General features: G+C 39.9%; 1 protein-coding gene across 3 annotated transcripts in view; it reads right to left on the bottom strand.

Moving 5' to 3' along the window:
- LOC139760419 (putative divalent cation/proton antiporter TMEM165) overlaps window positions 1-13,730 on the bottom strand; it is a 231,960-nt gene that overhangs the window by 99,105 nt on the left and 119,125 nt on the right. For 2 of the 3 annotated variants that reach the window (XM_071683600.1, XM_071683601.1), the window contains one exon: window positions 3,616-3,651. The exons of the other annotated variant lie outside the window; for it this stretch is intronic. In XM_071683600.1, coding sequence (XP_071539701.1) covers window positions 3,616-3,651 — 36 coding nt within the window. The remainder of the gene's footprint in view (window positions 1-3,615; window positions 3,652-13,730) is intronic. 3 annotated transcript variants of the gene reach the window in all.

Below are 13,730 nucleotides of genomic sequence, written 5' to 3'. Positions count from 1 at the left end.
GTTGCTCTGTCTATATGAGAGACACCTATAACACTGTTAGTACTGTCTGAACATAAAGATGAAAGAAAGATGGAGCAACAGATACTGTAAGCGATGCGCTTAGCCAAAGACCAGAAAAACCTATAAGCAGATTACGAGGTGAGGTTATTGCACTTTCTTTGAATAAAGGAAAGCTTTATCTCACAGATAATGTACTTGCAATGATTACTGGCACTGATAAATGCTGGACAGGAGCTGGAGAAAGGAAAGTTTTTCCAAGCCGGATAAGCCTGATCCCTTGCCTGAATGGCCTCAGAACAAGAGCAGCTGAACCATGGATAGGCAGGGGACATCACCTTAGAGGAAGAGGGGTTAAATGCTTCAATTCCCTCAAAAATAACCTCTGTTATGCATTTGTTGAAGAAAGAAGCATCACCACATAAGAGACTAATTTATCTAAGGGAAGTCAGAAAAGAATTTTTGTACGTTATTCCTGTCAGCTCTTCAAAGGTGCCAATATTTGTGCTTTTACGGGACTGTTGGATGGGAAGGTGCTATTAAAACAGATACAGTTATGAGTGTGATCAGATGAACCAATTGGGTGCAAGACTGTTTAGTTACAATGGGATGGGTTAAAGGTGAAAAACAGATCCAGAATATTAGGAAAGTGTATACTTCTAGCATCTTAAACTGAGCCAACAACTCTACTGGACAAGAACTATTAAATGGACTTCTGAAGAGTATGCCCTCCATAGTATAAGCTTCTGCTTTCATGAACCAATTAATGAAGCTACCATGCTGACATAAACCAAACTGGATATAACCATGTCATTCTTTTGGAAGTACACTGAACAGAAATGCTCCTTGGCCTTTTATGTTTTGAAGTCATAAGCTTTCAGCAGGGCTCCTTTTATTGTCCCTTATAATTTGATCAACTTGTCAAGGTGGCTATGTAAATCAGCAACTTTGCTTTTGAACAAGGATGCCATGTTCTTTAAATCAAAACCTAGTTACATCCTCAGATCAATCTATAAAGAACTTATTCTTATCTGTTTCTTTAAACCTTGGTAGCATGGGAAACTTCAGTGTTGTGTCACTCGTGTTGCCAGAACTGCTGGGGACAGGAAACTGAACAGGGGTTTAATATGCTCAGGCTGGAACAAGCTTTGAAGTAAAGTTATGGGCTGCCTCAACTGTGCCATTTCCCACTCATATTCCCATATGTCTGTGACCTTCATATTTGCCTTCATATTACCCATTGTTAACATAATTTCTGTTGATGCTGTTTCTCAATTCCCTTTGGTTGAAGTGCTCTCTCATCATGACCTAGACTACCAGCAGTTTGCTACTGAGTTACTGCTGGAGAGCAGGACCCTTAAATTCTGCTGACTTGGCTGTCTCAAGGGTCCTTTCCATGATGAGAGTGTACTATTTCCTAAAATCTGTGGACATTACACTAGTTATGATGTTCAAATGATGCTAGCTGGTTTTCCTTGCCTAGGGATCAATATAATCCTTATAACACTCTACAATTATTTAGTCCTCAAGTTCATGTAAGTCATACAGCAGCACCAGGCTATTTGTGAGTGACTCATTCTTTTCAATTCCAAAACATCCCAAAACTTCCCTGCCCCAACTAAACCCTCCATAGTTGATGTGAAGGATAGCTTGTCTGGCTGACAAAATTTGTAAAATAAGAGGTTCCTAACTTTACATTACATTAATTAGGGTACTTCAGATAGCTCACTATTCAGATATGTATCCTATATCTGCTTGTAAAGTTTAAGCATGTATCCCTCTCTATTATGTAAGAAGTCACTTTTAAGGGATCCCTTCAGTGTGTACATAAATAAATGTGGAAACTGGGTTTGAGAAACATAAAAGTATATAATTTCAATACATATATTCTTAAAGTCACCACTAATATCCATGAGTAATCATAACAAGGAAAATGGGGTCAGTCATTCATACATCCACATTCATGCAACAATGAACTTCATTTGAAAAAGTTACCATGCAACTGGTCCCTAACTGACCTTGAGTCCAAAGAGGTGTATCTAAGTTCCTAGAGTATGTGCGCACTCATGTGGCTAGGGTCTTACTGGCACTTCATGTTCTAAGTAGCGAGATGGTTTGCAGCCATAAAGTACTCACTGTATCAACATATTCATGGATCACTTTATGCCACTCAGATACTCAGCTATTTTACTATCAAATCACCATATGTCATTCATTGTCATCTAGGTAGTACCCACTGCATGACCTGCATGTGGGATGCAAAGCAAACCAGGTTTCAAGCCTACTTCCAGGAGAAAAACAGAGGAAGGTTTTGGCAGACATAGGATATGAGGGACAAACACTTCTCCAACTGCTGACAAGACGTTACAGTTGCTATGATCGGCTGGATGGTGCTGGAGTTCACTTTAGGCAATCAGCTGGATGGCTGCAGTAGTTCATGTGAGTTGCTTGGCATATGCACACACAAACACACTCACTCAGTGACGTGTTAAGCTGGCATGCACACATTTAATAAACAAAGGCTGGTGGGCACATCAAACAATACATAGGAGGGCTTGTTTACCTTCTATTTGATGTAAACAGGATAATCTAGACACCTGACAATTTACTTGGCCACTCAGTCCCCTCTAATGAAGGGAGAGCTCGCTGAGTCATATGGTCAAGAGCAATGAAGTGCCTTGTTGCTGCCATCCAAACTCACACTTGCTTGAAGGAGTAAGGTGAGTCACCTGTACAACCTAGAGTATCAATGACATGCTCAACGGATGGTAACCACAAAAAGTTGAATGTGTGCTGGTCATAGGCAGGAAGACAAAAGATTGTGGTATTCCCTCTTTTTGCGAGCCAAAACTCAACTATTCTTTGTCCCATCAAGGCACCATATGAATTTTGAGGCACCTTGCAGCTTCTTGATTAACTAAGGCCTATGCCACCTGCTGGACCTGCCCAGACTGGTGGCACAAGATACTCCTTTGCATCAAGGTGTATGTTACCCTTCCAATTACTATGTCACTATATAAAGCCAAGATTTGATGTTTCTTTAAGATCTACAATCACCTTTGTGACACTGAGCTTAATACAATAAGACTCAATGAGCAAACACACCCTCATACATATGCACAATAATCAAAACCAAAATTTTCACTCAAATCCACCTTTTCACTCAAATTTCACAAGCAGAATATTTTGCATCAGTTCCAAATTTTCTGCACACACACCTTTTGCATCACCATTTGTATCATCTTGCTGGCTTGATTCCATAACCTTCACTCCATCCCACTTAAAGATCCTACTACCTCACAGCCTTTTCCAAACAAACCCAAAACATCAAATTTTCCTTTTCCAAAAGTATCTATAAAATTCATTACTCATTCTTCTCACAATCCACTCACCCATACAGACTTGCATCTCTTGCTGAAAGCAGTTACAGGCAGGCTGCTTTTGTATGAGGCCACATGCACCTACTGTTGGCAATATTTTCAAAACTGGAATCCTCAGCCCCAATCCCAAAAACTAGCAAAAAGTATAAGGAAGACTAAATTCTTTGGGCAAACTTACCATCTGCTGCCCTAACTAACTAAATTTAGGTAAAACATGAAGTCTTCATTCTCAACTTACCGGTGTTTCATCATCCTTTACAGAATCTCGTCTGAACTGAAGGCAAAGCAGTAAATTATGGAAAGAAATTTTTTTTAATATATATGGATTACACATTAAAACTCTCAAAATATGTAGGCCTAAAATCTTTATACTTGTTTTGGACAAAATCTCTCCAATCATATTTTTTGTTCCATAAAAAAATGAACGGGCTTCAGCAACTGAAATAATTTACAATCAGCTGAAGCTTGTCAAAGAAGTGAATCTAAATATCATAGCTATATGTTCACACACAAAATATTAAAATACAAGTGCTTTTGAAACATGAAAAATCTCAAATATGTACATACAAACATATTCAGGATCACATACATACACACACAAACAAAAAGACACTATCCTCTAGAAGAGGATGATAAATATATTAAATGTGAAGGCAGGCATAAGACGTGTATTCCTTCAGAGAATCTAAAATTACTTACATGAGATGACACAAAAGAAGCGTGTCAAAGGTGCATTCTCAACTTGGGTAATTTGAAATTTCATGGATTCATTTCTGGTTTGTGTAAGCAACTTGCTGGAAGGACTGGAAAGTTGAGGAAACTTAGGGTTCAAGAAGATATGAAAACCTCGAATGACAGAGACAGGATCCAGCTGTGGTTACATACATGGCAAATGAATTTCAACCAAACTAAATGTACAGTGAAAAAGATGGGACAGTGGGACAGCAGCTTAATTATGAGTATCATCTTACAGGATACAAATTTCAAGAATCTGTATCTGAAAGTGACCAGGATTAAGGTGGTAAATCATTTACCTGTGAACATCAAAAACTGCTTTCAAGTACATGAAAATATTCTGACAAATATGATCAGCACTGGAACAAATTCAAAAAGAGGGGCCAGAAGCCAAGCAAATACCCACACTGGAAGAGAGAAGTGGTGAGCATGGCATTTAAGGAAAAGTTTTTCAATTAATCTTATTGCATGAGGAGGTTTACAAAATCTAAAAATCAAAGGTCAAAAAGAGAAAAGAGCAGGAATACAATTAAGAATCAAGTTACTAAAAGATGTAATGAAATATTTCTATAGTAACAAGCAATGATGAATATATCTGTATATTAAAACATTATAGAGAGATTAAAAGAATTCTACAATACATAAAGAAATGTTAGAAATAGGGCCCCTGTAAGTGTAAAACTCCCTTCCTGTATTGCACAAATAGGTAATCACTCACAATACACACACACACACCAATCAAAACAGGCTCAGATTAAGTCCCAGATAGGGCAATTGGCTTACAGCCAACCCAGCTGTTCATCAACCACTTTGAGGTGGGTTGATGGCTAAGTACTTGGCTTAAGCTGGAATATGTATGTGTAAACATAGTACTCCCAAAATACACAGACAGTAATCGCAAACAGGGTCAGGATGATTCAAGTCTAGCTCTTGATTTGCAGAAGTGGCATAAAAACAACTGCTTAATCAAGCCTACACAAGTACAGAAAGGAAAGGAGACACATGGAAGACCTCTTGAAGTTATAGTTCTTTGGGGTAATAATTCACTAGAGCAAGTTATTACAAAAACAGAGCACTGGATGCAAGGTGGAGCAGTTGTCTATGAGTGATGATAACAATTAAGTTGGTGAGAGGTTCAATGTGTTTTTCATTAAGGATATTCATCTCAGTGATTCCAAAGTTACTATTTACAAAGAAATTGAGAATCTAATCACGATTAGGCAATACAGAGAGTTTATGAGAGAAGATACATTAAAAGAGGGTATAACATGATAATAGTAATTGCTCTCCATTGCTAACATGCAACTGGTCCACCTGTAAACAACTGTTGGTAAGATTCCCTTTAAAAATCTCCAGTGAATTTGATTACTGACAGTACTAAAGTTCAACTCTTACCCTTCTTGAGATACTGTGAAAGAACAGTATTGGAGTGAAGTTTTGTGGGAAGTTTAAAATAATTTCTATACTGATATCTAAATAAGAGAGAAATATCATTAGGACTGCTGTTGTAAAAATTTCTGTGATGGAATTAAGAATGGAAAATAGTTTTAAGCATAAAGCTGTCATCAGGTTAGCTACAACGAAGCTGAATCAAGGAGATTTTGAGGGTTTGGAAAATGAGAAGAAAGAACTGAAGAAGAATGTAACAGTTGAGAATTTAGAAGAAAAAAAAGCAGTGGTCAATAACATTAATTATTTTTCATCCTTGATTGCTGTTTCCAAGGTTAAAAGAGGTAGTGCCAGGAACATAAGAAGAAATGCCACATCCACTCATCATCCATTCTTTAGCTGTAACTGCAATGCAACGAAACCACAGATATATCATATTATTTTTTTTTCTTTACATTTTTATCGATGTTTCCTGCATCAGCGAGGTAGCACCAGGAAACAGACGGAGAATGGCCCATCCAGTCATTTTTTTTTTTTTTTTTTGCTTTGTCGCTGTCTCCTGCGTTTGCGAGGTAGCGCATGGAAACAGACGAAAGAAATGGCCCAACCCACCCCCATACACAAGTATATACATATGTCCACACACGCAAATATACATACCTACACAGCTTTCCATGGTTTACCCCAGATGCTTCACATGCCCTGATTCAATCCACTTACAGCACGTCAACCCCGGTATACCACATCAATCCAATTCACTCTATTCCTTGCCCTCCTTTCACCCTCCTGCATGTTCAGGCCCCGATCGCACAAAATCTTTTTCACTCCATCTTTCCACCTCCAATTTGGTCTCCCACTTCTCCTCGTTCCCTCCACCTCCGACACATATATCCTCTTGGTCAATCTTTCCTCATTCATTCTCTCCATGTGCCCAAACCATTTCAAAACACCCTCTTCTGCTCTCTCAACCACGCTCTTTTTATTTCCACACATCTCTCTTACCCTTACGTTACTTACTCGATCAAACCACCTCACATTGTCCTCAAACATCTCATTTCCAGCACATCCATCCTCCTGCGCACAACTCTATCCATAGTCCACGCCTCGCAACCATACAACATTGTTGGAACCACTATTCCTTCAAACATACCCATTTTTGCTTTCCAAGATAATGTTCTCGACTTCCACACATTCTTCAAGGCTCCCAGGATTTTCGCCCCCTCCCCCACCCTATGATTCACTTCCGCTTCCATGGTTCCATCCGCTGCCAGATTCACTCCCAGATATCTAAAACACTTTACTTCCTCCAGTTTTTCTCCATTCAAACTTACCTACCAATTGACTTGACCCTTAACCCTACTGTACCTAATAACCTTGCTCTTATTCACATTTACTCTTAACTTTCTTCTTTCAAACACTTTACCAAACTCAGTCACCAGCTTCTGCAGTTTCTCACATGAATCAGCCACCAGTGCTGTATCATCAGCGAACAACAACTGACTCACTTCCCAAGCTCTCTCATCCCCAACAGACTTCATACTTGCCCCTCTTTCCAAAACTCTTGCATTCACCTCCCTAACAACCCCATCCATAAACAAATTAAACAACCATGGAGACATCACACATCCCTGCCGCAAACCTACATTCACTGAGAACCAATCACTTTCCTCTCTTCCTACACGTACACATGCCTTACATCCTCGATAAAAACTTTTCACTGCTTCTAACAACTTGCCTCCCACACCATATATTCTTAATACCTTCCACAGAGCATCTCTATCAACTCTATCATATGCCTTCTCCAGATCCATAAATGCTACATACAAATCCATTTGCTTTTCTAAGTACTTATCAGATACATTCTTCAAAGCAAACACCTGATCCACACATCCTCTACCACTTCAGAAACCACACTGCTCTTCCCCAATCTGATGCTCTGTACATGCCTTCACCCTCTCAATCAATACCCTCCCATATAATTTACCAGGAATACTCAACAAACTTATACCTCTGTAATTTGAGCACTAACTCTTATCCCCTTTGCCTTTGTACAATGGCACTATGCACGCATTCCGCCAATCCTCAGGCACCTCACCATGAGTCATACATACATTAAACAACCTTACCAACTAGTAAATAATACAGTCACCCCCTTTTTTAATAAATTCCACTGCAATACCATCCAAACCTGCTGCCTTGCTGGCTTTCATCTTCCACAAAGCTTTTACTACCTCTTCTCTGTTTACCAAATCATTTTCCCTAACCCTCTCACTTTGCACACCACCTCGAACAAAACACCCTATATCTGCCACTCTATCATCAAACACATTCAACAAACCTTCAAAATACTCACTCCATATCTTTCTCACATCACCACTACTTGTTATCACCTCCCCATTTGCGCCCTTCACTGAAGTTCCCATTTGCTCCCTAGTCTTACACACTTTATTTACCTCCTTCCAGAACATCTTTTTATTCTCCCTAAAATTTAATGATACTCTTTCACCCCAACTCTCATTTGCCCTTTTTTTCACCTCTTGCACCTTTCTCTTGACCTCCTGTCTCTTTCTTTTATACATCTCCCACTCAATTGCATTTTTTCCCTGTAAAAATCATCCAAATGCCTCCCTCTTCTCTTTCACTAATAATCTTACTTCTTCATCCCACCACTCACTACCCTTTCTAATCAACCCACCTCCCACTCTTCTCATGCCACAAGCATCTTTTACGCAATCCATCACTGATTCCCTAAATACATCCCATTCCTCCCCCACTCCCCTTACTTCCATTGTTCTCACCTTTTTCCATTCTGTACTCAATCTCTCCTGGTACTTCCTCACACAAGTCTCCTTCCCAAGCTCACTTACTCTCACCACCCTCTTCACCCCAACATTCACTCTTCTTTTCTGAAAACCCATACAAATCTTCACCTTAGCCTCCACAAGATAATGATCAGACATCCCTCCAGCACATACTCATACTTACTTGCCTTCATCCATTCCTGTCGCTATCCCCCACTTTAGCGAGGTAGCACCAGGAAAACAAAGAGGCTACATTCATTCACACTCAGTCTCTAACAAGTGCAATGCACCAAAATCACGCTCCCTATCCACATCCAGGCCCCACAGACCTTTCCATGGTTTCCCCCAGATGCTTCACATGCCCTGGTTCAGTCATTGACAGCACACTAACCCCAGTATACATGTTCCAATTCACTCTATTCCTTGCACACCTCTCACCCTCCTGTATCTTCAGGCCCAGATTGCTCAAAATCTTTTTCACTCCATCCTTCCACCTCCAATTTGGTCTCCCATTTCTCCTTGTTCCCTTCACCTTTGACACATATATACTCTTTTCAATCTTCACTCACTCATTCTCTTCACATGTCTAAACCATTTCAACACACCCTCTTCTGATCTCTCAACCATACTCTTCTTATCACCACATATCTCTCTTACCCTTTCACTACTCACTTGATCAAACCACCTCACACCACATATTGTCCTCAAACATTTCATTTCCAACATATCCACCCTCCCCGTACAACCTAATATATAACCCATGCCTCGCAACCATGTAACATTGTTGGAACTACTATTCATTCAAACATACCCATTTTTGCTCTCCGAGATAACATTCTCTCCCACCACACATTCTTCATCTCTCCCATAATCTTCACCCCCTCCCCTACCCTGTGACTCACTTCTGCTTCCATGGTTCCATCCAGTGCCAAATCCACTCCCAGATATCTAAAACACTTCAATTCCTCCGATATTTCTCCATTCAAACTTACATCCCAATTAACTTGTCCCTCAATCTTACTGAATCTAATAACCTTGCTCTTATTCACATTTACTCTCAACTTCCTCCTTTCACACACTTTTCCAAACTCAGTCACCAACCAAAGCAGTTTCTCACCCGACTCAGCCACCAGAGCTGTATCATCGAGAAACAACAAGTGACTCACTTTCCTAGCACTCTCATCCACAACAGACTGCATAGTCGCCCCTCTCACCAAAACTCTTGTATTTACCTCCCTAACCACCCCATCCATAAGCAAATTAAACAACCATGGAGACATCACACAGCCCTGCCATTCACTGGGAACCAATTAATCTCCTCTCTTCCCACTCATATACATGCCTTACATCCTTGATGAAAACTTTTCACTGCTTCTAGCAACTTACTTCCCACACCATACACTCTTAAAACCTTCCACAAAGCATCTCTATCATCCCTACCATATGCCTTCTCCAGATCCATAAATGCTACATACAAATCCATCTGTTTTTCCAAGTATTTCTCACATACATTCTTCAAAGCAAAACCTGATCCACATATCCTCTACTACTTCTGAAACCACACTGCTCTATCCCAATCCAATCCTCTGTATATGCCTTCCCCCTCTCAATCAATATCCTCCACTACAATTTCCCAGGAATACTCAACAAACTTATGCCTCTGTAGTTTCAACACTCACCTTTATCCCCTTTGCCTTTGTACTATGCATGCATTCCACCAATCCTCAAGCACTTCACCCTATACCTGCCACTTTATCATCAAATACATTCAAAAACCTTAAAAATACTCACTCCATCTCCTTCTCACTTAATCACTACTTGTTATTACCTCCCCACTTGCCCCTTTCACTGTTGTTCCCATTTGTTCTCTTGGGGATAGAGGAGAAAGAATACTTCAAATGTGTTCCCCCTGTGTTGTAGAAGGTGACTAAAAGGAATGGGAGCATGGGGCCTGGAAATACTCCACTGCAGTTTCTATTTTTCCAAAAAAGTTAAAGAAGGGTGCCAAGTGAGGATTTTTTCCTCTAAAGCTTTGTCCTCTGTCCTTGACGCTACATCGCTAACGTGGGAAATGGTGAATATGCATATGCACCAGGGCACATGAAGAAAGATAATGAGAGGCAAGTGTTTTGCGAGCAGCTGAGTAAGTGAGTTAGTAGTTTTGATGCACGAGACTGGGTTATAGTGATGGGTGATTTAAATGCAAAGGTGAGTGATGTGGCAGTTGAGGGAATAACTGGTGTACATGGGGTGTTCAGTGTTGCAAATGGAAATGGTGAAGAGCTTGTAGATTTATGTGCTGAAAAAGGACTGGTGATTGGTTATATATCTGATTTAAAAAGAGAGATATACATAAGTATATGTATGTAAGTAGGAGAGATGGCCAGAGAGTGTTATTGGATTATGTGTTAATTGACAGGCGTGCAAAAGAGAGACTTTTGGATGTTAATGTGCTGAGAGGTGCACACCACATACTGTCCTCAAACATCTCATATCCAGCACATCCACCCTCCTCCACACAACTCGATCTATAGCCCATGCCTCGCAACCATATAACATTGTTGGAACCACTATTCCTTCAAACATACCCATTTTTGCTTTCCAAGATAACATTCTCGACTTCCACACATTTTTCAACGCTCCCAAAACTTTCGCCCCCTCCCCACTCTATGATTCACTTCTGCTTTCGTGGTTCCATCCGCTGCCAAATCCACTCCCAGATATCTAAAACACTTCACTTCCTCCAGTTTTTCTCCATTCAAACTTACCTCCCAATTGACTTGTCCCTCAACCCTACTGTACCTAATAACCTTGCTCTTATTCACATTTACTCCCAGCTTTCTTCTTTCACATACTTTACCAAATTCAATCACCAGCTTCTGCAGTTTCTCACCCAAATAAGCCACCAGCGCTGTATCATCAGCAAACAAGAACTGACTCGCTTCCCAAGCTCTCTCATCCATAAAAGACTGCATACTTGCCCCTCTTTCCAAAACTCTTGCATTCACCTCTCTAACAACCCCATCCATAAAGAAATTATGGGGTTGTTAAGGAAACAAGTTTAAGTTTAGCATATACAGAAAACCCACCAATGTATGCTCATATATCCATTATTACTTATCTCAACATGACAGAGTTAAAGTATCATCATTTCAATCTATGTTCCTTAGGGCACTGCGTATTTGCAGTCCAGAGTTTATTGATGATGAGTTTGAGAAGATATATTCTATTGGATCTAAGCTAAAGTACCCTAGATCTTTCATTGATAAATCCCTTAAGTTAGCAAAGATATATTTTATAGAGTTGAGCCCTAACCTCTCATTGACACCAAGAATCTTTTAGTTCTCCCTTTTAATAATAATTTCACTTTACTTCCCATGTTCCTTAAATCCTTTAATGTAAATGTTGCCTTCAGCAACAATAATACTATAAAGAATATCTTAATCAGGAATTCAGAAAATTCTCTTGGATGCATCTATAGTGTCTTGTGCAAATTGTGATAAATTTTATGTTGGTCAGACTGGTAAGGATCTTTCTGTTAGATTTAAGAATAATAAATATATTATATGAACGGGACAAGAATCAAAGGCCTTGTTTAATCATGTTAAAGACTATGATCATTGTATTGAATGGAGTAATGCTATCTCAGTTATTAACTCTAACTCTATTACCAAAAGAAATATCAGTGAATCTTCTATTATTGAATACACAAAGAATCATAATCTTAATATTAGTGATGGTCCATACAAATTAGATAACTTTATTGTAAATAAAATTTGTAAAGTGATAAGTTTATGAATGCTCGTTGTATGTTTTGGACAATCACCTGTTTACCAAATGGCGTCCTTGCTTCGTCTCTTCGATGTATATCAAATGACTTATATTTCTCTCGTGTCTCCCCTGATGAAGTGATTATTACACACAAGTGCACTTAGGAACTTATCGTGTTTCATTTTCCCCGTGGACTCATAGGAATATCTTGATCACGTGCAAAATTGTGATCCTTTCCAATATATATATATATATATATATATATATATATATATTTTTTTTTTTTATACTTTGTCGCTGTCTCCCGCGTTTGCGAGGTAGCGCAAGGAAACAGACGAAAGAAATGGCCCAACCCCCCCCCCCATACACATGTATATACATACGCCCACACACGCAAATATACATACCTACACAGCTTTCCATGGTTTACCCCAGACGCTTCACATGCCCTGACTCAATCCACTGACAGCACGTCAGCCCCGGTATACCACATCGCTCCAATTCACTCTGTTCCTTGCCCTCCTTTCACCCTCCTGCATGTTCAGGCCCCGATCACACAAAATCTTTTTCACTCTATCTTTCCACCTCTAATTTGGTCTCCCTCTTCTCCTTGTTCCATCCACCTCCGACACATATATCCTCTTGGTCAATCTTTCCTCACTCATCCTCTCCATGTGCCCAATCCACTTCAAAACACCCTCTTCTGCTCTCTCAACCACGCTCTTTTTATTTCCACACATCTCTCTTACCCTTACGTTACTCACTCGATCAAACCACCTCACACCACACATTGTCCTCAAACATCTCATTTCCAGCACATCCATCCTCCTGCGCACAACTCTATCCATAGCCCATGCCTCTCAACCATACAACATTGTTGGAACCACTATTCCTTCAAACATACCCATTTTTGCTTTCCGAGATAATGTTCTCGACTTCCACACATTCTTCAAGGCCCCCAGAATTTTCGCCCCCTCCCCCACCCTATGATCCACTTCCGCTTCCATGGTTCCATCCGCTGCCAGATCCACTCCCAGATATCTAAAACACTTCACTCCCTCCAGTTTTTCTCCATTCAAACTCACCTACCAATTGACTTGACCCTCAACCCTACTGTACCTAATAACCTTGCTCTTATTCACATTTACTCTTAACTTTCTTCTTCCACACACTTTACCAAACTCAGTCACCAGCTTCTGCAGTTTCTCACATGAATCAGCCACCAGCGCTGTGTCATCAGCGAACAACAACTGACTCACTTCCCAAGCTCTCCCATCCCCAACAGACTTCATACTTGCCCCTCTTTCCAAAACTCTTGCATTTACCTCCCTAACAACCCCATCCATAATCAGATTAAACAACCATGGAGACATCACACACCTCTGCCGCAAACCTACATTCACTATATATATATATATATATATATATATATATATATATATATATATATATATATATATATATATATTTTTTTTTCTTTTTTGCTTTGTCGCTGTCTCCCGCATTTGCGAGGTAGCACAAGGAAACAGACGAAAGAAATGGCCCAACCCAACCCCATATACATGTATATACATACAAGTCCACTAACGCAAATATACATACCGACACAGCTTTCCATGGTTTACCCCAGACACTTCACATGCCCTGATTCAATCCA

Source organism: Panulirus ornatus, chromosome 36, assembly GCF_036320965.1.
Source record: "Panulirus ornatus isolate Po-2019 chromosome 36, ASM3632096v1, whole genome shotgun sequence".
Lineage (NCBI taxonomy): Eukaryota > Metazoa > Arthropoda > Malacostraca > Decapoda > Palinuridae > Panulirus > Panulirus ornatus.
Note: the sequence above shows the minus strand (reverse complement) of the source record. Positions and strands in the feature narration are given on the sequence as shown.